We start from the raw sequence: 21,489 nt of genomic DNA on the forward strand, positions 1-21,489 counted from the left end.
GGTTCTGCCTATGATTTTCTGAACTTAAGTATTCTATCTTGATTTAAGTATTCTATCATGTGGGGCGAAATAGGAGTGACCCAAGAAAACCCTCACATTTGACAAAATAACTAAATATCCACTTTGCAGATAACATTCACCAACCCATGTGTCTTGTGGCTTCACGATTGTTTTGCCTTATGGTTAAGTATAGAATCCAGCCTAATAGCTGCCATCTGTCTTTGTGTGCATGTGTATATACTGGGTTTGTAGCGGCACCGCGCGACAAAACATCACCACTGGGGAGACGGGCAGCCAGGCGTAGTGCTGGCCACAAGGCACTCTCTTGTGCCCTGACGACATTCATAGATATGCACCAACGCCACCTGCCCCGACAGCGTGGCGAGGTTATACAGGGCGAATAATTACATTTGTGCATCCGTGCGACAGCTACGCGTACCTGGAGAAGTTCATGACGGACCAGATGGTGGAGCGGCGCGAGGACGTGTGGCTGCCGCTCATTGCGTACCGCAACTCTCTGCTCACGGGTGGCGGCGAGGACGACCGCATGTCCGTGGTGAGCGGCTCCAGCAGCAAGGCGTCGTCGGCGCGCGGAAAGCGCGACAAGGCCGGGCCGGCGAGACGGCGGCACACGGACGGTGAGAGCTGAACGCACGTACACGCGCAAGACAGTCAATATTCATCGCTGGGTGTTGGTGACATCACCACAGTGCTTGTGCTCGGTGAAAATTTGAGTGACACCTAAAATGTTGGTGAAGGGCTTGCTGGCAGAAGGTGACGGGACAGACCCGGCTATTGTGGATAAACTGACTGGCAGATGCACCAGTCTGTATGTATGTTGAACTCCTTTCGCACTGTACATAGCCAACCATGTTTAGCGGAGTTGCGGTGAAAAGACAATAAAAATGTGTATGCACGCATGCAGATGGTTTTGAAATGTTGATATGAGTAATATTTCTATCCTGAACCATATGCTTTGAGGGGTGCGTGATGTTTGTACAATTAATCGTGTGATATGCATGTCAATGAATGTACAACTTCAATTATAATTCAAGGCAATGGCTGCAGTCGCAGTCGTACAGCCACAGGTAGAAAACACCTTGCCTGCTTGGTCATTGTTGGAAGGGCGATTATTTATCCTACAGTCATCCCTCATTAAACGTTAACTCAATATACAGAATTTTGCTATGATGTAAGTTATACATTTAGGGAACGCATTCGATATACATTTTGTTAAATTCTCATTTACGGAATTATTCATCTATACATTGTTCATATTTTGGAGGGGAAGTTGAGTAATGCACGGTCTGTTGTATGTCCAAGCATGCATCTCATGCTGCTGCAGGTCATATGTGCGTGGCGCTTTTAATGCTGTCCCGATTTTCCGAGATTTATTTTGAGTATTATTAATATTCTCGCATAAAATGATCGTGTTTTTTTTTGCCGCGCACGCCTGCACAGAGGAGAGCAACGACGGTTCGTGGATGGGCGGGCGGGAGGACACGCTGCGGACACCGGGCACCTTCCAGCCGCCCGCCATGACCTCGACGGCGCTGAGGGGAGAGGTGGGGGGGCCCCCGCCGCGGGGCGGGGAGGAGGGGGGCGGCGCTGGCGTGTACCCCGAGGAGCACGACGGCTCGGAGCACGGCTCCGACATGGACTACATGCAGGGGTGAGTGTTAGAACAGCACGTGGGGCGGGGGGGGGTGCATGGCTACCTCCTACATAGGTGGGGACTATGCGCATGGGGGGGGCCTGGCCCCCCCTTTGGCATGGCCCATAAAGGAATATGCAACCCGAGGGAACTTTCATCTCACCAGGAATTGGAAAACAAGCCATTAAGACAACATGGAACGTGGGCTTGTTTGCGATGGAATCCTCGATTAAATCATAGTTTGATTTCAAAATCATCGTGGTAAAAAAAGATGTGGGTAACAAATGTGAACAGATACAACTAGAAATGAAGGTGAAATTGCACATGAAGTTCAGAATAATTAATAATTGTTTACTAAACCAATTACTAAGCTCGTTATAAAATACTAGCCTATAGCCCGTCCAAGGACGGGTGTATTGCAGTAAATCTGAAAGTTGCAAGCGAAAAGCAGATGGTGATGTCATATTAATTGCATCCATTAGTGTGCAATTTGTAAGGCCGCGGTGACAGACTTATTTAATTTTAACGTTATAATCCCTTGTTCATCACGACGTCCTTTTTACTTCGATGTCTCAACAGCGTGACGGAGACCGCGTGACGTGAGGGGTGTGCCTTAGTAGTGACGGTTGTGAGTTGATGCTGAGGAGGGGGGATGAAGTGGCCCCCCCACCCACATGTGGAGTGACGTCACCCGCTCATGATTATTAATGAGGGGGGGGTCCATTTGTAGGACGTCACCTGGTCATGATTATTAATGAGGGGGCTGTTCGATGTGGAGTGCCATCCCCTGCGTATGATTATTAATGAGGGGGGTGGGGGGTGATCCATGAGGAGTGACGTCACCTGTACATGATTATTAATGACGGGGGGAGGGGGGGTCCATGTGGAGGACTGGTCGACGTGGAGTGACGTCACGCGCGTTACACACAGACAGACATTCTTGGCTCATTATGAGTAATATAAACAGTACAGTATGTAATGCAGTTACATTTTAATAAATGTAACTGTAATATATTGGTGTTAAAATCGGCTTTTGAGGGAATGACTTCAAGGTACAATTGAGAAGCAAAGTTATCCCTTTTCTATCCAGGTAATGCTTTGCTGCGTGCGTACAAGTTTGAAGCTTCAATCGTCAGATAAAAAGACATTAAAATCATGGTCAGGAGCTGTCTCAACATTCAAGTGACAACACTGCATTGTCTTTATTAATGGTCAGAGTGAAATCAATAAGGTTGCCATGGTGATACACTTGTACATACTTTAAAGACTTTTTGACAGCCCAAGACACACAGCCCATACACGAATTAGATTCTCTGCTCAGGAAATGGGGGCTCGGTGTTTCTGGGTCAGGTTTCTCATAATGGATGTCGCTGACATCCTGCTTAAGCCATTGTGGCTGGATGTCTCTTAGGGGGATCTAAATGGTTGCACCAGAGATGCTAATCAAGTCGAGCAGAGATTCTTGGTTTCAATATAGGTTTCGGCCACCTGTAGCTAAACCACTTAATTTCGGTTAATATTTCAGCCGAGTAACCAATTCATGCAAAAATCCACCAAACTTAGTTTTTTCTCTAATACCAAACCCAGCTCCAAGGACTAAAATGTATAAGCATGGCACATTGTAACTAAGTTGGCTACTCTACTGTGAATGTGATGTCACTGTCGTCATACCATTTCAGCAGCAAATATTCTTGTCCGAAACTACTTTAACATCATGCATATCACTGCAGTAATGCCGACCCAACGCACTCACAATGTTACCTTTGCACGATGCCACGCGCAGCGCGCAGATGTCGTGGATAGACCCGCAGCGGCCAGCTACCGTGGACGACGGAAAACGGCGAGAGCGCTCCGTCATCAGCTACGCCAAGCCCAACGCCCGGCCGCCCGTGTGTGTACCTTCGCCGTCACTCCCAGCACACTGCCCACACTCGAGAGATTTTTTGCGTCCACCGAATTTTGTTTGTGCAACAGTACATCGCAAATGCAAACCCACGTGCGCACGATGGCGTTTTAGTTGCCGCTGCTGTGCTTCTCCGTCCCTTTCTTTCTGGGTGACATTTTACACGTGCTTTAACTGAAATCCCGCAGTGCACGTGGTCCCAACTTGATGGAGGATGATGAGGAGCCCATCGTGGAGGACGTGATGATGTCATCAGAGAGCCGACTTGAAGACCTCAACGAGAACATGGGCTACTTCGATGACACACTGGATATCGACTTGGTAAACCATAAAACCTTATTAGTGACGACAGCTGCCTCAGATGATTGCAGAAAATTACATGTGCTCTTTCCTGAAAGATATTAGCGAATCATAAATGTCAAATTCTACGCTGCCAAATAGTGCCTCCTTGTTGTTGTACACACAGACCATTGTGTGGTGCTCATCTCTGGCACCTAAGCGATATTCTTTATTCCTGTGACGGGGATAAATCTCCATATGTTTATCACCGATATAATGCAGAGGTGGAATATTCCACACGCACTACAATGGAATATAATTCAAATCCCTTTTTTAAAAAATCGGCATGAATGTATGTTATGGTTACTTGTAATCTACAGTGGCTCCCGCTTCCAGTCGAAGCCACGTTGCTTTACAAACAAATGTTCAATTCTTACCCACATTACACAGAGAGAGAGAGCGTGCTTCACATGTATAGTGGAGAATAGGTTGTAACGGTTCGTACCAAGTTGGCTCTTGGTACGTATTGACGAGTTTTGCTGCAAGTGCTTTTGCCATGTGCCAGTGTTGACGAACGCGCTGTGTGCGGCATGCAGCCGGCCTCCAAGAACCGGCGGGAGAGGAACGAGCTGAAACCCGACTTCTTTGACCCCGCCTCCGTCATGGAGGATGACAGCGTACGTAGCAAATTCACTTCGCTGGCGCCTCGTTTGTCCCTGCAATGGCCAATAGCGTGCACTTACGAAGTTGTTTGTGAGATCGAAATCCAAAGCAGGGACGTTTTTTTGTTGTTGCCAATATAAGCAAGATATGACAAAGAATCATTAACCAAAGCCACAGCTGCTTAGCTCTGACAATTAATTATATTGGTGGATTGCTAAACTTTACACAAGCAGAACTGTTATGCCTCGGTGATTGACTAATGCCCAGTTAAAAATACAGTGTTAATGAATGCACTGTTTCACTCTACTCCTGCACGATATGAACACGATGTACTGCATTTAATGAAAACACTCATTGTGTGTAACCACTGCTGCACATAGGTGCGTTTTTATATTTAGATGCTCAGGGCACCAGTGTTGGATGTCCTGCAGGAGTGAGCATTGTGTACCTAATCATCACATATACATATATTTTCTATGTGTCTTGTCGCACAGGTTTTGGGAGTCTCCATATTCTGAGTGTGGTGCAGTACTTGCTGTCGAAGCAATCTCCCAGCCTCCCTCTCCAGCACCCACCCACCCAGCCGTCTTGAACCCCACCCTCAGCAGAAGAGAATTTGCAAGTGTTAACGCAAGCAAGTTGGGAGTATTTAAAACATGAAAAGGAGATTAAGAAGAGTTGTGCTTTGGAGAGGTTTATTGCCTCTCTTGCCTTTTTAACCTGTTATTTTATTTTTTTAATAGTTCCGTGTAACACAGTACTTTATCCAGATAAAAGATCCTCAGGTGTACCATAGTCTTAAGGATGCATTATATAGCCAGCACGTGTGTTTAGAAAATGGATCTTTTTTCTTTCGTCATTGCTTATATTTTTTATTTTGTTTCATTATTTTTATTGCAAGTTGGGAGAGGTGTGTTAGAGTAGCTTGCCAAACACTGTGCATCTTTTCTCATTTCCTATCTTGAGGCATAATAATGTAAGACATTTGTAATAAGACTGACCGCTCCACTCAAGCTACACAGGAATCCTGGAATGGATGGATCCACCTGGCTTCTTGGGCAACGCAGCAACCGATGAAGCTTTGCGCATAAAACTATTGTCTGATGCTATATCGATTATAAATCTTTTTATGTACCCTGTACGTCGTAAACGTATATCTAATGTGGCATAAAACAAAAATGACAAAAAAAAGATGTTTAACATGGGAATTTAAGATAAAAGTTTTAAAATGATTTTTGTAACACTTTGGAATGTGTTAGTATGTGTTCCTTGCGTGGAAAATCAGTTGTAAATACCCCGATCTGTGCTGTAGCACACTCCAGTACACGCGCACGCAACAGCATTTAATAAAGTCCCGTTTATAGAGAGTGCAGCTTGTGATGGCTTTGCTTGTGTGCGATATGCGTAACGCGGCAGTACATTATGAACTCGTTTTCCAGACGTCGGTGGCGTGTAATACCTGAACCATTGCTGGACCGCCCTTCCTTGATCAACCCTGCACTAGCCAGCGCGTTGAAATATCGTCAAACAAACCCCCATGACCGACATCGCGTTGGGAGGCATTCATCCAGTCGTGGATTGACAGAGGGCTGTAAATGATTATGAATCCTAAAAGCACACCATCTTTTTGTTACATATTCCTGGTATCCTGTATGATGGCCATCTGTGTATTTGGTAAGGTCCCACTCGGTACAGTTTGTGTTTCCCGAAGTGACCTAGACACAAATTATAGCTCGACGAAAGTGGCTTATCATGTGGGGATTTATAGCCGCCAAGTACTCTAAACACGTGTTTCTAAATGTGGAGGGAAAAACCGGAGGGCCCGGAGAAAAATCCACGCGGCCACGGAGAGAGAGACATGCAGACTACAAATATACAGGCATCGGGGTCGAACCCCGTGACCTCTTGTGTAGAACCCCGTGACCTCTTGTGTAGAACCCCGTGACCTCTGACCTCTTGTAGAGAACCCCGTGACATCTTGTATAGAACCCCGTGACCTCTTGTGTAGAACCCCGTGACCTCTTGTGTAGAACCTCTGACCTCTTGTAGAGAACCCCGTGACATCTTGTGTAGAACCCCGTGACCTCTGACCTCTTGTAGAGAACCCCGTGATATCTTGTGTAGAACCCCGTGACCTCTTGTGTAGAATCCCGTGACCTCTTGTGTAGAACCCCGTGACCTCTGACCTCTTGTAGAGAACCCCGTGACATCTTGTGTAGAACCCCGTGACCTCTTGTGTAGAACCCCGTGACATCTTGTGTAGAACCCCGTGACCTCTTGTGTAGAACCCCGTGACCTCTGACCTCTTGTAGAGAACCCCGTGACATCTTGTGTAGAACCCCGTGACCTCTTGTGTAGAATCCCGTGACCTCTTGTGTAGAACCCCGTGACCTCTGACCTCTTGTAGAGAACCCCGTGACCTCTTGTGTAGAACCCCGTGACCTCTTGTATACTAGGCGAGGTATTTAACGTCTCGTCACCGTGGCGCCAATTGTTTTGAAATTGTATTGGAAGCATTTTTTGTCACCATATCTCCAACCAACGCAACACCAATATCCTCGTCTTAAGCACTGCTCCGACAACTGTTTGTAAAAGCGCCATCTAATTAATACACGTGCATATACAAATGCAATGTTGTCGACTAACGATGGGAGCGGCGGCCAAGTAAGAGAAGAACGCGCTGCCGATACCCTCGGTCCAGTGTTGTTGGAGCCACAACAGCTCGTGCGCAGGTGCTCGATTGTTAATTAGGCAGAAGCGTGCGCGATGACATTTGTGAGGCATTTCATCCAGCAGCGGATAGCTCATGGCTGCAGATGACATGGCAGGACCGCGAGAGGTGGCAACGTCCTTGGGGGGGGGGGGGGTGTTAGCCTGCAGACACATGGTGGCTAGTTAACAATTCACAATGCGTGGGTTTGTGATCGCGAGTAATTGGGATGGAGCCACGTTCACAGATTCGTCCTTGTAACCCCACCCGCTCTGACAGCATCGCATTAAATGTTAAATACGAACCATCAACTCCAAAATCCCCCCACACCCCTCCTGTATTCAGCTCATTGGTTTGATCCACCGAGTACCCCCCCCCTCAATAGAAACGTTCGTTAGGACGCGGTACAAATAAATAACGACCACGTGACCGTGGGCGAATTTAAGTGACGTCATGTTCGTGTTTGGGGGGGGGGGTTTGATCGCAGGACATAGTGCGATGAGATGATGGCGGCATTGCGATGGTGTTTTTCCTGCTTCATGAGCGATGGTTCGGCTCACATCCCCCTCAAGGAGATGCCCGTGGTGCAGCTCGACACGCAGAACATGGGTGAGCGAGCGCGGTTACCTCAAAAAACCTCTCCTGGGTCGGGAACCCCGACTAGGCCCGAGCTTCATCACGCACCCCCGACGTTTTCCTGAAACCTCTGCCGCGTATAGAGCGCATCGTCCGGCAGAGGCGCGTCTGCTGCTAACCCCATCCTCCGCACCTTTCCTGGAAAAAGCAAATAACAGCGTGTGGAAGTTGATCGATCGCAGGGTGATTGCTATTAGCAAATGTTTTCCCGGGATAGGTGGGAGTATTTGTGTGTTGCGGCGAACGCATGTTAATATAATAGCGAAGTGGACGGGGTGGTTGATGGATCCATGTACCAACAACAACAACCAGATTTTCGCGATGTTGCGGGGGCAGTACAGCAAGTGGGTTCCTGTTACAGTGGCCAAGGCCGTCTGTACAAAGCTGTCTGTTGTTGGGGTGATGTCGGCGACTTGCCTCCCGTTTCCTGCCCCGAAAACCCAAACCCACGACAACAATTGGTTAAACGTGCCTCTTGTGGACACAAACACATCGTTCAGACGCGTTGATACTTTAACGTCTACATTACTATCGTGAATTGATTGTTAATAATGTTAACGTTGCTATTGTTAATGACAATCTTGCATGTTTGAACGTACTGTATGTTGAACTTGTTTCGCGGCGTATGCAGCTTAGGCATTTAAATGAATCACGTGGGCGAGGCATCAGCTGTTGCTAATGACTTGTTCTTATAATATCTAAGGAATGCTACTGTTCCCCAGGCACTGCACATATATAGAATGTGTATCACTGTGTGCAGTACTTTGTTGTTTGTAAAGACTATTGTACCTTTTGTGGGTGTGTATACTGTGCATGTTTTTGTGCATCATCATCATCAGCAGCCGCGTTCTCGGTGCTCATTGGTGGGTGAAGGCTTCCCCAAAGCCGTAGCCACCTCTCAGGGGTTCACCATGCAACAATCTGTCAGCACCAGCACACGAGCTGATTTCATCACTCCATCTCCACCGCCGACGTGCTCGGTGTTCATAGTTAACGGCCCCTTTTGACGTTAGGAGTCGCGCATGACAGCATGGTGAAGTCATTGCTTAGTGTACAGGGTGTGTTGTGTTATTGCACCCATTAAGCCGGCCAGGTGATGGTTGCACACGCCTGTAAGCCGCTGTGGAGGCAGCGAGGGTCCGTGGGGAAGGGAGTTCACTCCATCCACAGTGTTTTTCCCACCCGTGTGATGGGATCGAGTGTTAACTCCTCGCACGCGTGAGTTTTCTCCGGGTGCTCGCTCCGGTTCCCCCCCCCACCCACATGTGAAGGTTCGTTAATTGGCCGATAAGATCGTAATGCACAGAGGAACGCAGAGCTTGGGTATTCGTTGGCGTGGTCCCAGCGCGTGGCTGACTTCCCGCTTGTCTGGTTCCTGATGCCTCTGAGTCGGCCTTTGCGAGAGTGAGCAAATCGTGTGTTGGAGGTGCCCTACAGGTTGAGATTATATTAGTACAGTATTAATGTCATTCATGTAATGGGTTTGAATGTTTACCCCTTGAATGCCTCCTTGAATCACAAATTTGTCAGCAGGGTCTTGCCGATTTTGCTGGACCAGTTATATTTGGGTATCAAACAAATTACAAGCACAGTAAATATTTAAAGGAATAATACTTTAATTATTATGAACAATATTACAAAATTTACTCAGCAAAGCCTCATCGAGGACAAATATTCGTGTACTTCAGGGTCCTGCATTGGAATGTTAGACCAAGTACCTTGACCATTACCGACGGAAACTAGAATTTCCTGGAGAAAACCCCTGCTGATGGTAATGCAGTAATCTTGACGGCATTCATCTTGGCAAAGCCACCCTGAGTCTGATTTTTTTTCAGGAGGGATATTTGACGAGTTGTGTTTTTCACGAGCATGTGGGTGATACTTGTAAGTGCCTGGAGACAGTACTCATACGAGTGGATAAAGGTTCGTTCGTGAACCTCGTGGATCGGGGAGTTTCTCAAATCACAATCCAGTAACCACGCCCGACCATGAGAGCAGGCCACTAATTCCTTGCCTCCCATCTTGCCAATAGGTTGTGACGTGGTGGTGGTAAAGAGTGGCCGCAGGATTTGCGGAACCGGAGCATGCCTCGCCAACGCTCCCCTGCACCAGAACAAAAGCTACTTTGAGTTCAAGGTGCAGTCCACAGGTGGGTGCTGCTCAGCACATTAATTTGCATGGCTGTTCGTGTAGGCAAAGCCCATACCTGTCAACCCATACCTGTCAACCCATACGGTTTACTCGTATTCCTGTGCAGGGAAATTCAGTTATCAGGTCCATACGGCGTACAGCCGTTTCAATACAGGCAAAACACATTTTTTCGTCTTTTTTGTGTGTTTCTCCCTTGTAATGGGACTTTGTAGGATGAACGTTGAGATTTATAACGATACGGGGTGACCAATAAGGTCTGAGTTGGTCTGTAATAAGGTAGGGCACTGATAAGGGGTTGAGAGGTATGAAAGCCAGGCATGCATGCACGTGCATTTTACATATCCTGTATATTTCCAGGGAGAAGTGGTGGAAAGATGAGTGCACTCTGGGTTGGTATCCAGGTGACCAGTTCTTTTACGAGGATCATGCTACACATGATCGACAAATGGAGGCTGAACCTGGTCCTGACCTCTCCGTTGTATCAGCCTATTCAGTACCTGTTATAGTTGTGTGCTAAACATCAGCACTCAGGAGACATTTGCCTCGACATGCATGATTCTGACCACAACTGCTTGGTGTCTGCTGTGCTACTTCAGAAGCTCCACCTTAGCAGCAGCTATTAAATAATTGAGTCTTGTCAGATGAGCTACTTCAGCTCTTGAGCTGAGGATGCTTGCACGAAAGACACAACTATCACCTGTTGATTTCCATTGTTTAAATTTAAACTCACCATTTTGTTAGTAGTAGTAAATGGTATTTTAATAATTTGTATACAATATTAATTTATCTCCAACCAAAGGCACACACTTTGATAATATATCCTAATTTACATGGCAGCGGACATCATTCTTTGTCCACCTTGGCTGATTTTCCACGCAAGCACTGACAAAACAAGTGTTTACAAACATAAGCATACGACCAAATCCATCACACTGCACCCGACCTCGCCAGATATGAGAAGCTATGCAGGGTTGAGCCTGGACAGTGGCTTAGATGATGTGATCACCACGCACAGGCGCTTGTTGTAGGCTGCTGCGGGGCTACGTCGTGGGTATTGCGGCTTGACCCATTGCTAAACACACACGGACCAGCGTGGTCACGTTTAGTCATATAGGCTCCACAACGTGCATGGCTTGGAGGGGACAGGGACGACGACTCATCCAGCAGTGGATTCGCAAAAAGGGTATTATCCACGTTCCAGGGAGCCCAGGAGCTGGGGCCCTTCATCGCGGTTGGTAATTGTCTCCCATGCCTCCCCCACCCCCCGGCCTGCCCGCCGAGGAAGGCGTGTGGGGCGTTGGCGTGGCCACGCGCAAGGTGGACTTGAGCCGCGTGCCGTTGGGCGGTGACACGGAGAGCCTGGTGCTGAGGCACGACGGCACGCTGAGCCACCGCAGCGAGGAGTGCAACCGCCTGCCCGCCAATAGCCTGCCGCAGGAGGGCGACGTTATTGTGAGCTCGCGCACACCCACACGCGTGTTCGTACGCACACACGCGCACGCACAGCTCGCTAGTGGTAACACTTATCTCCGATTAGCACGGTTTCCTACATACGGTGCGAAAGAAGTTCAACATACGTACATAATACAACGCAAATGCACACAAGTCACGATCACACACGTGCACAATGCTCGCTCACAGTCCCACACATGAATACTCCACTCGCTCAATCATATACGTACTTTCACACCGCACGCTTACAATAGCGCGCACACATATGCATAGCTCGCACATGATCACATGCCCACGCGTAAGCTGAACCCGTGGTCACAATCGCATGCTCACGCACAGACTCGCGCACACCAATCACTCTCAAACACTCGCACATTCACAATTAACCCTTTCCCATTCCGAGATGTCTGCAAGTTGCAGGGTGGGTGTCGTTCACCGGTGAATCTCGTAACGCGAAAACGGTTGGGGCTAATTTTATTTAGAAAAGCGTCGCGTTGTTCTTTTTATAGGTGCTGTGCTCAGTGCAGAGAACTGTAGCAACATGACCGCACTCTGATACCTGGTGCCAAACTGTGCCACACCCTCCCGCATGGCCTTGTGGGAGCCACGGTACCGATAAAGTTATTTTATACATAATACAGGTTTTTTAGGTTAGATCGCATAACTACAAATGGGTCGTTAGACCCGCCACCACCCGACACAGCCCATTAGTCAGGTTTGTCACGTAAACAGAACGTGCCAATTCGTTACTAGTACGGCACACCGGTGTGTCGGAGAACAAAAATTATTTGTACGCAGACGTGTACGTCATCGGAACGGAACCAGAAAAATGGGAAATGGTTAATTGCGTAAGCGAATTTACGTCGACATGCACACCACTCGCTCGCAGTCGCATCCGCAAGTGCGCCCATTGCACGCCCGTGGTTGTGCATGAACAGTGGCACGTTCTCACAGCCTGTGGTGTTCGTGCGTTGTGCGTTGTGCAGGGCATCACGTACGACCACGTGGAGATGAGCGTCTATGTCAACGGCAAGAACACGCACTGCAGCGCCTCTGGCATCCGTGGGACGGTGTACCCCGTGGTCTACGGTACGTGCACCCCAGCCCTGACCCCACGTCAAAGTGTGCCTCTGAGCTGTCGCTCACTAAAACAAACCCCCCGCCCCACCCTCCATGCATGCATGTTGAACTTCTTTCGCACCATACGTAGCCAATTAGTTTTTTTCCCCTTTGGTAACAGTAAGCAATGTCCCAATGCAACTCCTGAGCAAGAGCCTTCATTCTAACTCACTGTTCACCCAACCTGGAACTTTTCATCGGTATCATTCCATTGCTCAGCACTGACCAAATCCTTGACTCAACATTAGCATTAATATTAACGTTAACACTAATCCTAAGCACAGTGCTTGCATTAGAACCTAAGCATGTCCCAATGCTAACACTCTTGCTAACGTTAACAGTAATATTAAACCTAATGTTTAAACCTCACCTTTGCTACATTCTCGACTTCTGTTCCCTCCTGCCAACTCGAGCCACGACCTTGACACTGGTGCTCGTAAAGATTGCGAGTGGCGTTGTCGAGGGGCCTGATAACGTAAGAACATCGCCCTTTGAGGTAGCCGTGCGGATCGGAGGTCAGCGTCGAGCTGGATCACAGGCGGCGGTGGTGGCGGCGTGCCGCCTGTGATCCAGCACGTGTTGCGTCATACCCTGGGCTCGCCAGGAGAAGGCAGCACAGCAAAAATGTGAACTCTGCCGATCTCGTCTGTGTGGATGAGATGGTGTTTACCCCCTCCAATGCTCATTAATTGGCTGATAACATTATTATAGAGGACCGCAAATTAATTTCGAATTAAAACTTCGGTGACTGCAGGAATTTATGCTCTTGGTTCTTTCGGTTAAGTCACGTAGATCGAAAATAAAATTAAAATAATATTAAAAAATAAATAAAGTTTGCTTTTATTTTTTATTAAAAAAAAAATTCCCCATCTACGTGACTTTACCGAAAGAACCAAGAATATAGAACCGCAAAGCTTGGGCAATTGCTGGCGCTCGCTCACCCCGTGACTTCCTTCCTGCTTTATCTGCGGCTCTTCGCGCCTCCGAGTCATTCTCTCTCTCCGAGAGTGAGCGAATACCGTGTACGTTAGACGTTGTAATGATTACAAATGAGAATCTCTTGTTTGATTCTAGGTATCTGCCTGTGATTAAACCGGGTTCTCAAGTTTATTTGAGTTGATGTTCACAGTCTGGTTACCAGTGACTGCTCACAAAAACACCATCGCCATCAATTTATTTCTACACTTACTTTGGCTCAAGTCTAGCTTGGAAAATAAACAAAAAAAACTGTTTAGCTCTTATGGAAAAGTGGGTGGGAAAGTGCTGCCCGTTAGAGTCTGTGTGTGTGCCAGAGGTCACTTGAAGGGGGATCTCAGAGGCAACTCTGTGATGTCCCTTGTTTTGGGAGGTTTTTATCCAAACACAACGGGGTGTAGTAGTAGGTTTTTACCCTTTAAACTGGTACAAAACTGACACCTTTATACAAGGCATCATGTTTGCAATAACCGCAACACAAGCAGTCAAAATGCAAACAAAAAGAAACAACTCTGATGATGATAATGATATGCACTGTCCTTGAAGTTGATTGGTCCACACCCGAGACAGCTTTTCTTAGAGCCTAGTCTCCATTGGTGTTGGACCAGATGACGCCAAAAGGCGTACAACTCAAAAACAGTGCACTATCAGATAGTGCCACTGGTAAAGGAGGTCTCATAGTGTAAATGCTTACCCCGAGCTCTCAATACTCTGATAGTGCACTGTTTTTGAGTTGTACGCCTTTTGGCGTCATCTGGTCCAACACCAATGGAGACTAGGCTCTAAGGAAAGCTGTCTCGGGTGTGGACCAATCAACTTCAAGGACAGTGCATATCATTATCGTTATCAGAGTTGTTTCTTTTTGTTTGCATTTTGACTGCTTGTGTTGTGGTTATTGCAAACATGATGCCTTGTATAAAGGTGTCAGTTTTGTACCAATTTAAAGGGTAAAAACCTACTACTATATTTTGCCACTGGTAAAGGAGGTCTCATAGTGTAAACAACGGGGTGTGTTCGCGCCGCTCTGCGCGCGAACCCAGGTGTGGGATGCTTCGTCTTGGGGACGCGTCGCCCGCAGCACGATCGGCATCACTTTTTGCGAAAGAGACAAAAAAGCGTGCAATGAAGTTAGAACGTCACCCTTGCCCTCTTGTGTCGTGCGCTCCGATTCACAGTGGACGACAGTGCGATCCTCGACTGCCAGTTCAGTGACTTCTATCACTCTCCGCCCTTGGGATTTGAGAAAATCATGTTCGAACAACAGATCTTCTGAGAGTGTGGCGTTCACACTGCAGCGCGAGTGTAAGTGGGTGTGTGAGCGCTTGCGTGCGCTCGTGTGTTTTTTTTGACGCACGCATCTGTGTGTATGTGTGTGCGTGTTTTAACCAAGCCATTTTCTAGTGCTGTGTCCGACAAAAATTTGTTACAAAAAATTACAGGAATTATAGGTAATAACCGTGGTGAACCATGGTTTCAGTTTGACGAAGCGAATCATCTCTGCCTCGCCTTATCCCCCCATGTTGTTCACGAATTTGAGGTGGCTCTGTTTGTAATAACTTGAATGCGAAGACAGTATCTCATGTTAGGCGATTTTTCTGGGCTTTTTGTTTAAAAAACCAGCCGGGTTTAGTCCAGAAGCTGAAGGAGTTCGTGTTGCCGTCCAGTGGCGAGAGTTCTATTTAGGCCACTGGCATCGCATTCCAGATATTATACATTAAATCCACTTTTTGTCACCGACAAGAGAATGAAAAACCACAGGCAAAGGTTTTTTTTGCGTGAAACTGGAGATGGAGAGACGCCACTGGTGACGATTCAGCTCGCTGCTTGAATTAATTATGAAGATCGCTTTGTGTTTTTTTAAGCCTTTGGTGTTTCTGCGCAAAGATATATTGTACGTTGGTAAATTGGTACCTTTGTTGAATATGTAACTTTCATTGTACGAATGCTTTCTTATTTTCGTGATATTTGGTACAGATTGCAGCCGGATGTTACATATAAATTCAGAGATAAAGAAGACATTATATTTAATTGCTACAAGACGTCCGATTTTAAATCGTGCTTAATGATAAATACAGCTTCCGCTAAGTATTTTTGAGGTCCCATTACGTGTGCTTTTTCACGGTCGGTTCACACTTTGTCATTTGCCGTCGTGTGCATCGTGCTCGTCCCGTTTTACGATGGGTTTTCTTGTTACAAAAAGAGACTGCACTGAATGTTTTATGCGAACAGTGACGCCTCGCCAAGACAAGTATTCTCCATGCTGTTGCAAAGACCTCTTGCTTTCAAATCCTCATATATATATGTGTCCGGCGTGTGTGCATCATCCTTCTTAATCGCAACGGTAGAAATATGCTGCGTTTTTCATTGAGGCATTGGAAGAATTGTACCATCAGCCGCTAAAAACCATCGTCCGATTTGTGATTTGTCCACGCGTGCGTGCGTACGTCTGCCTGCCGATGTCCTCATAATTGCATAGCTGTCAACCCATACGGTTTACCCGTGTTCTTGTGCAGGCAAATTGAGTTTTCAGGTCCATATGGCTGACAGCCGTTTTCAATACAGGCAAAACATTTTTTGTCTTCGTTTGTGTCTCTTCCTTGTGATGGGACTTTGTAGGAGGAACGTTGGGTGACCAACAAGATCTGAATTGGTCTGTAATAAGGTGGGCACTGATAAGGGGTTGAGGGGTTTGTAATTTTCATCATTTTGTTTAATTTATAAAGCACTTTGTACGATACACTCATCAACTTGCTGTGTGCTTTTCCAAACTTTCACCGAGTAAAGCTAATGAAATTGGTGGAGTTATCTTATTGTTATATTTCCCAGTCGTCGTTGTGTGTGTGCGTGGTAAGGTCATTGTGTGTCGGTCTCAGAGCCCAAACCCCACCTTTTGAGAACTCGGCCACAACCGTTTTTTTTAAGTTAAATCGCCAACAAATAAATAGTTCTACAAACTCGCCCTACAATCCAGTAAACCCTTGTGGATTCGACACGTGTGGGGCTCTTGCCTTGCCGAATTGTCAAATATCCCGAATTATGTACAGTGGTATTCCCCAGTGTCTCCTGCCACAATACATTTTTTTTTTTTACAAAAAAGTTTTCTAAACTCTTCACACACCGTACGCATTGACACACACCCTGCATCAATTCTATCCAAAACTTCGGATTTGTCTCGCAGACTAAGGGATTCGTACTTTGGTCCCTTTCTATGACTTCCTGACGAAGGTGTAGACGACGTTTCCGAGAGGGTTCGGCTTGCACAGAGCGCACACACACAAGGTGAAGTTCAAAGCGACGGTTCTGCACCGGCGCTCGCCACCGGATCGAGTGGTCGTTTTGGTCGCGACGCGCGGCGTCACAGTACGCGCTGGGCCGAATTTGGACCATCCGGTACGGCAATTCGGCTCGCGGCGAATTGCTAATACACCGTACATTTGCCGAACGCGCAGCCGTGCGGAATTATCACCCAATTTACGAATGATCAAATACCGCAATAACGAGGTTTTACTGTAACCGCGATTATTCTGGTCTCCCCTTGAAAAGTTTGGGCTGTTGTCTGAATAAAGGACCTCGCTAAATGAATCGACATTGTTGGGCACTCTTGCTTTGTGTGTGTTTGTCAGTGCAGTGGGGTGCAAGGCAACTCTCGAAGCAAACCAGAGGCAGACACACGGGAGGGCCTTGCAAGCACACAAGTTGTTTTAATGGCACTTTGTTGCTAAGGTTTTTTGCAAAAACCTCTAAATCCTTAAGACACGGATGAAAGCATGATCATGATTAGAGCATACACTCCGCAGTATATATTTGCATATATAGAGTTACGTATTTTGTACTCTCTGCGTGTAACCGTTTATACATCCACATTTACACAAACCGCAAGTGCGTCAGTGGAGTATTAGCAAGTTGATGTGCACACTTCACGTGCTGTTAACTATTCACTGGTAGCGAGATATGCGTGCTCTCGGTCGGCTGTCTTCGCACTCCTCGGGGTGACCATTTACTTTGTTAACCGATGATGGAGAACGTATTTAGACTTTAAAGCGATGTAGAAATGTAGGCTGACCCTGAAAGAAATCGGATTCTGGGCTGTCGTTTTTGGATTTCCCTGGATCTAAGCATAGACTTGGACTATATTTGTGCCAAATGTCAGATTTCTAGGCCTTGTAGAACATCACTAGAATGCTCATCAGTCTGTCGCAAATGTCAATATCTGTTCGATGATCGATGTGTCCACATGACTGGACAAATCATGAGTTTGAAGCCATCTACAGAGTCCTTTCAAGCCCTATCAACACCCATCACAACCATCATCCCTCCGGGGGTTGATAAAATGAGCACTACTTTTTGAGGCTGCATCAAGGGATGCAGGAGAGTCAACAGTAGTTATCCTGTGCATAGACTGGTCCCCGTCATAGGAATGTGGAACTTCCATAAATGGCTTCGGGTCACCAAGCTGTTATTAACTCTGCCACGACTGACAATGGAGCGCTTGGATTTGTATGCGCGACAAGTCTTCCTGCACGTTCTCCACGCCATTAGAATGTGCTGTGCTGTATAGATATATAGAGAACTGCAATGTGCACTATAGCTCCCCTTTATATATGGGGTCACATTAAAGGTGTGCAATTATAATTCAACAGTCGTGCGAGCGAGGTTCCTAATACGCGCACACATGCGCGCGCGCGCGGAGATCGTATCTGACGAGTCTCATGCCTCTGGGACTTTCCCGTGGCGATGGAGAGACGCCGCGGCGATGGAGAGACGCCGCGGCGCATCGAGACTCGGGGCTCCGTCCCCCCAGATGCCCGTCGGCGTCTCGGCTGCGCTTCGTTCAGTTGCCGCTTCCGTTGTTGGAGCTGTTGAAGATCGCTCGAGGTTTTAGTTTGTGTTGGCGAACGCTTCATTTCTTGCATTTCCGAGTGTGCACCCCCCTCCTACTGTCAACCGTGCGGTTCAAGCTCCAGTCGACCCCCAGCCGGATCGAGATTATTCCCAAGGTGGGGGGTGGGGGGGGGGTCAAGTGCTGAGATGTCAAGCTTTTTCAACAGGGCCCTACATTCATGAATTTAAAAAAAAATCCACGTTTTTCTCTGGCGAACGTCAATAGAATACCAATTTTCAGGATCTCGTGGGTGGAGAGGGGGGATTAATCAACCATCGCCCCCCACGGAGTCTATAAAGCTTAGCGGTGAATAATACCTCCATGAACACTGTGTGCATTCATATTATACTCGTACATCACACTGACCTACAGGTGTGTGGCTGTGTGTGCGCGACAGTTGATGCGGGCCGCCGCTGCGTACGCACATGAACGTTGCGGCGTGCGCACGGCGTGCGCACGGCGTAGAGTCGCCACACGTGGTGGAGTTGCCACACGTGCCGCACCAGCGGACGAAGCAAATCGCTTTCCCGTTGCCGCGTGACCGGCTCACCCGGTCGTTGCGCGGCGCAAATTGGCAAATTATCTTTAATTGTCACCGTGGCGTCGTTACTGGGCCGTGTGTGGGCGGTGATGCGCGTGGTTTGGTGTCGGGAAGCCACGGGGTCACGTTTGCTCCACAATTCAAACGAAATTCAAGCGAAATTCTACGCGTGCACGTACGTAGCCAACCGCGCTATTCTACCCACCGTTCGAAGCTCTCAAATCCTCCGCTTTGGCTTCCTTGGACAGAGAGCATGTCATAGGCATGTCACGATGTGTGTATTTAGCATCAATATAAAGTTTAAACGTTGGTGACAGTGTAATAAGTAATACATAATTCACAGCCCTCTGCCAATACATTGCTAGATGAAGGCTTCCCCAAGCCGTGTCTGTCACGGCGGTTGTTTGACCATACTTCACCACACTGGTCAGTGCAGGCTAGTGCAGGCGGGGTATGCAGGTCCGGTTGGGATGCCACTTGCCACTGATGTTGGTCGTGGCTGGGACTTGAACTCAGGTCGCCGGGTTCATTGTGCAGTGCGCGAACCGCTGTGAGCCACAGCGCTATTCGCAGTCCATCCATCGAAGCACACGTGTAAGAATTGGACTTCTGTGATAAAGAGCTTCCTAGCTCATCGGATTCCTCCAGGATAATTAAAGATTCTGAATTGGACCTATTTTAATTTGCAAAAAATGTTACGTGTTTCCTTTTAATTGTTTCATTAATTACTACCAATTTACCCAGGAGAGCCACACTTGAGTCCATAGACTCATTGGGGATGTTTGGCCAACACTGGAAAACGGGAGTTGCAGACAACCCGGAGGAAACCAATGCAGAACCAGGCGGAGAACGCAGAAACTCTGCACAGAAGGGCGCCCGAGTCGGGCATCGAACCCAGGGCCTTCTTTGCCGTAAGGCACCAGGGTGAACACTGCGCCACCTTTACTGCCCAGTGGGGTCTACCTCTGAATCGACTGAATTCGGCTACTGGTCTGAATGAACAAGAGGGAAAGACGGTGCAGAACACATCGCAAATATGAGAGGGTACAGGTGACGCGGTGCAAATGAGATGGACAAAAAACATCTTTAAATCGAAGCGTTGATCGTGAATCGTTTACGCGTCATTTTTTCGGACATGAATGTGGACTAATAGTGCAAATTCATACTGTCTTCACAAACTACAGCCTCGGCTCAACATTACCGCCGTCATTGATGGTTGTTGCCGTCTTCACAGTTGAACCCCCTTACAGGACGTGCTTGCGACAAGCACTTGTTACCACCACAGCTCGGCTTTGTTCGGTTTCACGATTACAAAAATGACACCGCCCGTACGGCAGTGACAAACACGTTCACAATTTGTGCCTTCTCCGCTCGTCTTGAATGAGCACAACATGAGCGGTGCAAAACAAAACACGATTGTACAAATAAGCGAACAGAGAGCAAAAGCGTTGATTGTTTCGAGACGGCTCGCTTCCTTCATGTCCACGCGCTCGCTGCCGGCCGGCGCTCAGCACGGCTCCTGCAGGTCACCGCCGCTGCGCCCTTCATCCAGGTGCCGACTTCGGGTCTGGAAGCGAATTGGCCCTGCGGGGGTCGGGGGGGGGTGTTCTGTGCCACCCCACAAAGGGTTGCGTTGTTTTTTTTCTGTCCTCCGCCACGATTCCCCGTTTATTGCTTTTTGTGTAGGCTCCGTGATAGGACGCACAGCGACGACGAGTGCCCGTTTTAATGACGCACGCTCACGCTGTGTGTAGAACGCGCTCGGAACGCACGCACGCAAAGCAACGCGCAAGAATTTAAAATAAAATAAAAGACACCGACAAAGTCCCCACGCCCCCACCATCGCCGACTCTCCTTGAAGTTCAGAGATGTTTTGGCGCGTCCACCTCCATCACCGGCCACACTCCGGCAAGGAACTAAACATAGAAATGGTCGCGAGTTAAACATCGCTCGCGCGTCTGTAGTTTTCACTCGATTATTCTCGTATTCTTGGTTCTTTCGGTAAAGTCACGTAGAAGGGAAATAATAAAATTTTCTTCCTGTGGTTTTCACACCTAATGATTGCTTGTGTTGCAATCGAAACGTCGTGAGAATTTTTTTTTATTTCCCTTCTACGTGACTTTACCGAAAGAACCAATAATATGAATCCCTGCCGTCACGAAAGCTTTAAATCGATTATTCTCGTTACCGTTTTCTCTCCGGATTGTAAGACTCGCTTTGTTTCAAACCCCTCCTGCATTTTAAAGCAAAAGTCAGGGGATGGCGTTGCGGTCTTATAATCCGAAGAACACCAAGATGTGGTCTTTATCTCGTTCATTATCACCACCTGGAAGGCGGCGATTGTCCAGAGCAAGAGACGACCACTCTCCCCATTGCACACAGGGCACCGCCAGCCATTCAATATCTTATCAGTAAATATCTTATCATTCAATATCTTATAATAATGATGATTGTTTTTTACCCTTTTATCTGGCAACAAAACTGACACCTTTTTTTTTTACCAGGAGTCATGTTTGCATAGACC

The 21,489-nt window shown here is 47.5% G+C and overlaps 3 protein-coding genes across 5 annotated transcripts in view; 2 read left to right on the forward strand and 1 right to left on the reverse strand.

Moving 5' to 3' along the window:
• The window catches only part of LOC144946979 (cohesin subunit SA-2-like), a 45,760-nt gene extending 39,912 nt beyond the window's left edge, over positions 1-5,848 (forward strand). For both annotated transcript variants that reach the window (XM_078876059.1, XM_078876060.1), the window contains 6 exons: positions 430-638; positions 1,462-1,672; positions 3,438-3,545; positions 3,746-3,878; positions 4,433-4,513; positions 4,994-5,848. In XM_078876059.1, the coding sequence (XP_078732185.1) occupies positions 430-638; positions 1,462-1,672; positions 3,438-3,545; positions 3,746-3,878; positions 4,433-4,513; positions 4,994-5,017 (766 nt within the window). In that variant the 3' untranslated portion in view covers positions 5,018-5,848. The remainder of the gene's footprint in view (positions 1-429; positions 639-1,461; positions 1,673-3,437; positions 3,546-3,745; positions 3,879-4,432; positions 4,514-4,993) is intronic.
• Positions 5,849-7,646: 1,798 nt separating this feature from the next.
• SPRYD7 (SPRY domain containing 7) lies at positions 7,647-16,339 on the forward strand. The gene is made up of 5 exons (XM_078876061.1): positions 7,647-7,818; positions 9,878-9,994; positions 11,282-11,448; positions 12,435-12,537; positions 14,718-16,339. Exons 1-5 carry the CDS (start codon positions 7,713-7,715, stop codon positions 14,813-14,815), a joined length of 591 nt encoding a protein of 196 aa, XP_078732187.1. The 5' UTR covers positions 7,647-7,712; the 3' UTR covers positions 14,816-16,339.
• An 880-nt stretch (positions 16,340-17,219) lies between these two features.
• LOC144946981 (alkaline ceramidase 3-like) overlaps positions 17,220-21,489 on the reverse strand; it is a 35,269-nt gene continuing 30,999 nt past the window's right edge. For both annotated transcript variants that reach the window (XM_078876063.1, XM_078876064.1), the window contains exon 12: positions 17,220-20,881. In XM_078876063.1, coding sequence (XP_078732189.1) covers positions 20,828-20,881 — 54 coding nt within the window. In that variant the 3' untranslated portion in view covers positions 17,220-20,827. The remainder of the gene's footprint in view (positions 20,882-21,489) is intronic.

The sequence above is a fragment of the Lampetra fluviatilis genome, chromosome 43 (assembly GCF_964198595.1).
Source record: "Lampetra fluviatilis chromosome 43, kcLamFluv1.1, whole genome shotgun sequence".
NCBI classification, from domain to species: Eukaryota; Metazoa; Chordata; class Hyperoartia; order Petromyzontiformes; family Petromyzontidae; genus Lampetra; species Lampetra fluviatilis.

Coding starts and splice junctions, on each gene's coding strand:
- SPRYD7 (XM_078876061.1), top strand. CDS start 7,713: ATGATGGCGGCATTGCGATGGTGTTTTTCCTGCTTCATGAGCGATGGT. Junction 7,819..9,877: donor GCTCGACACGCAGAACATGG/GTGAGCGAGCGC, acceptor TCTTGCCAATAG/GTTGTGACGTGGTGGTGGTA. Junction 9,995..11,281: donor GTTCAAGGTGCAGTCCACAG/GTGGGTGCTGCT, acceptor CCGCCGAGGAAG/GCGTGTGGGGCGTTGGCGTG.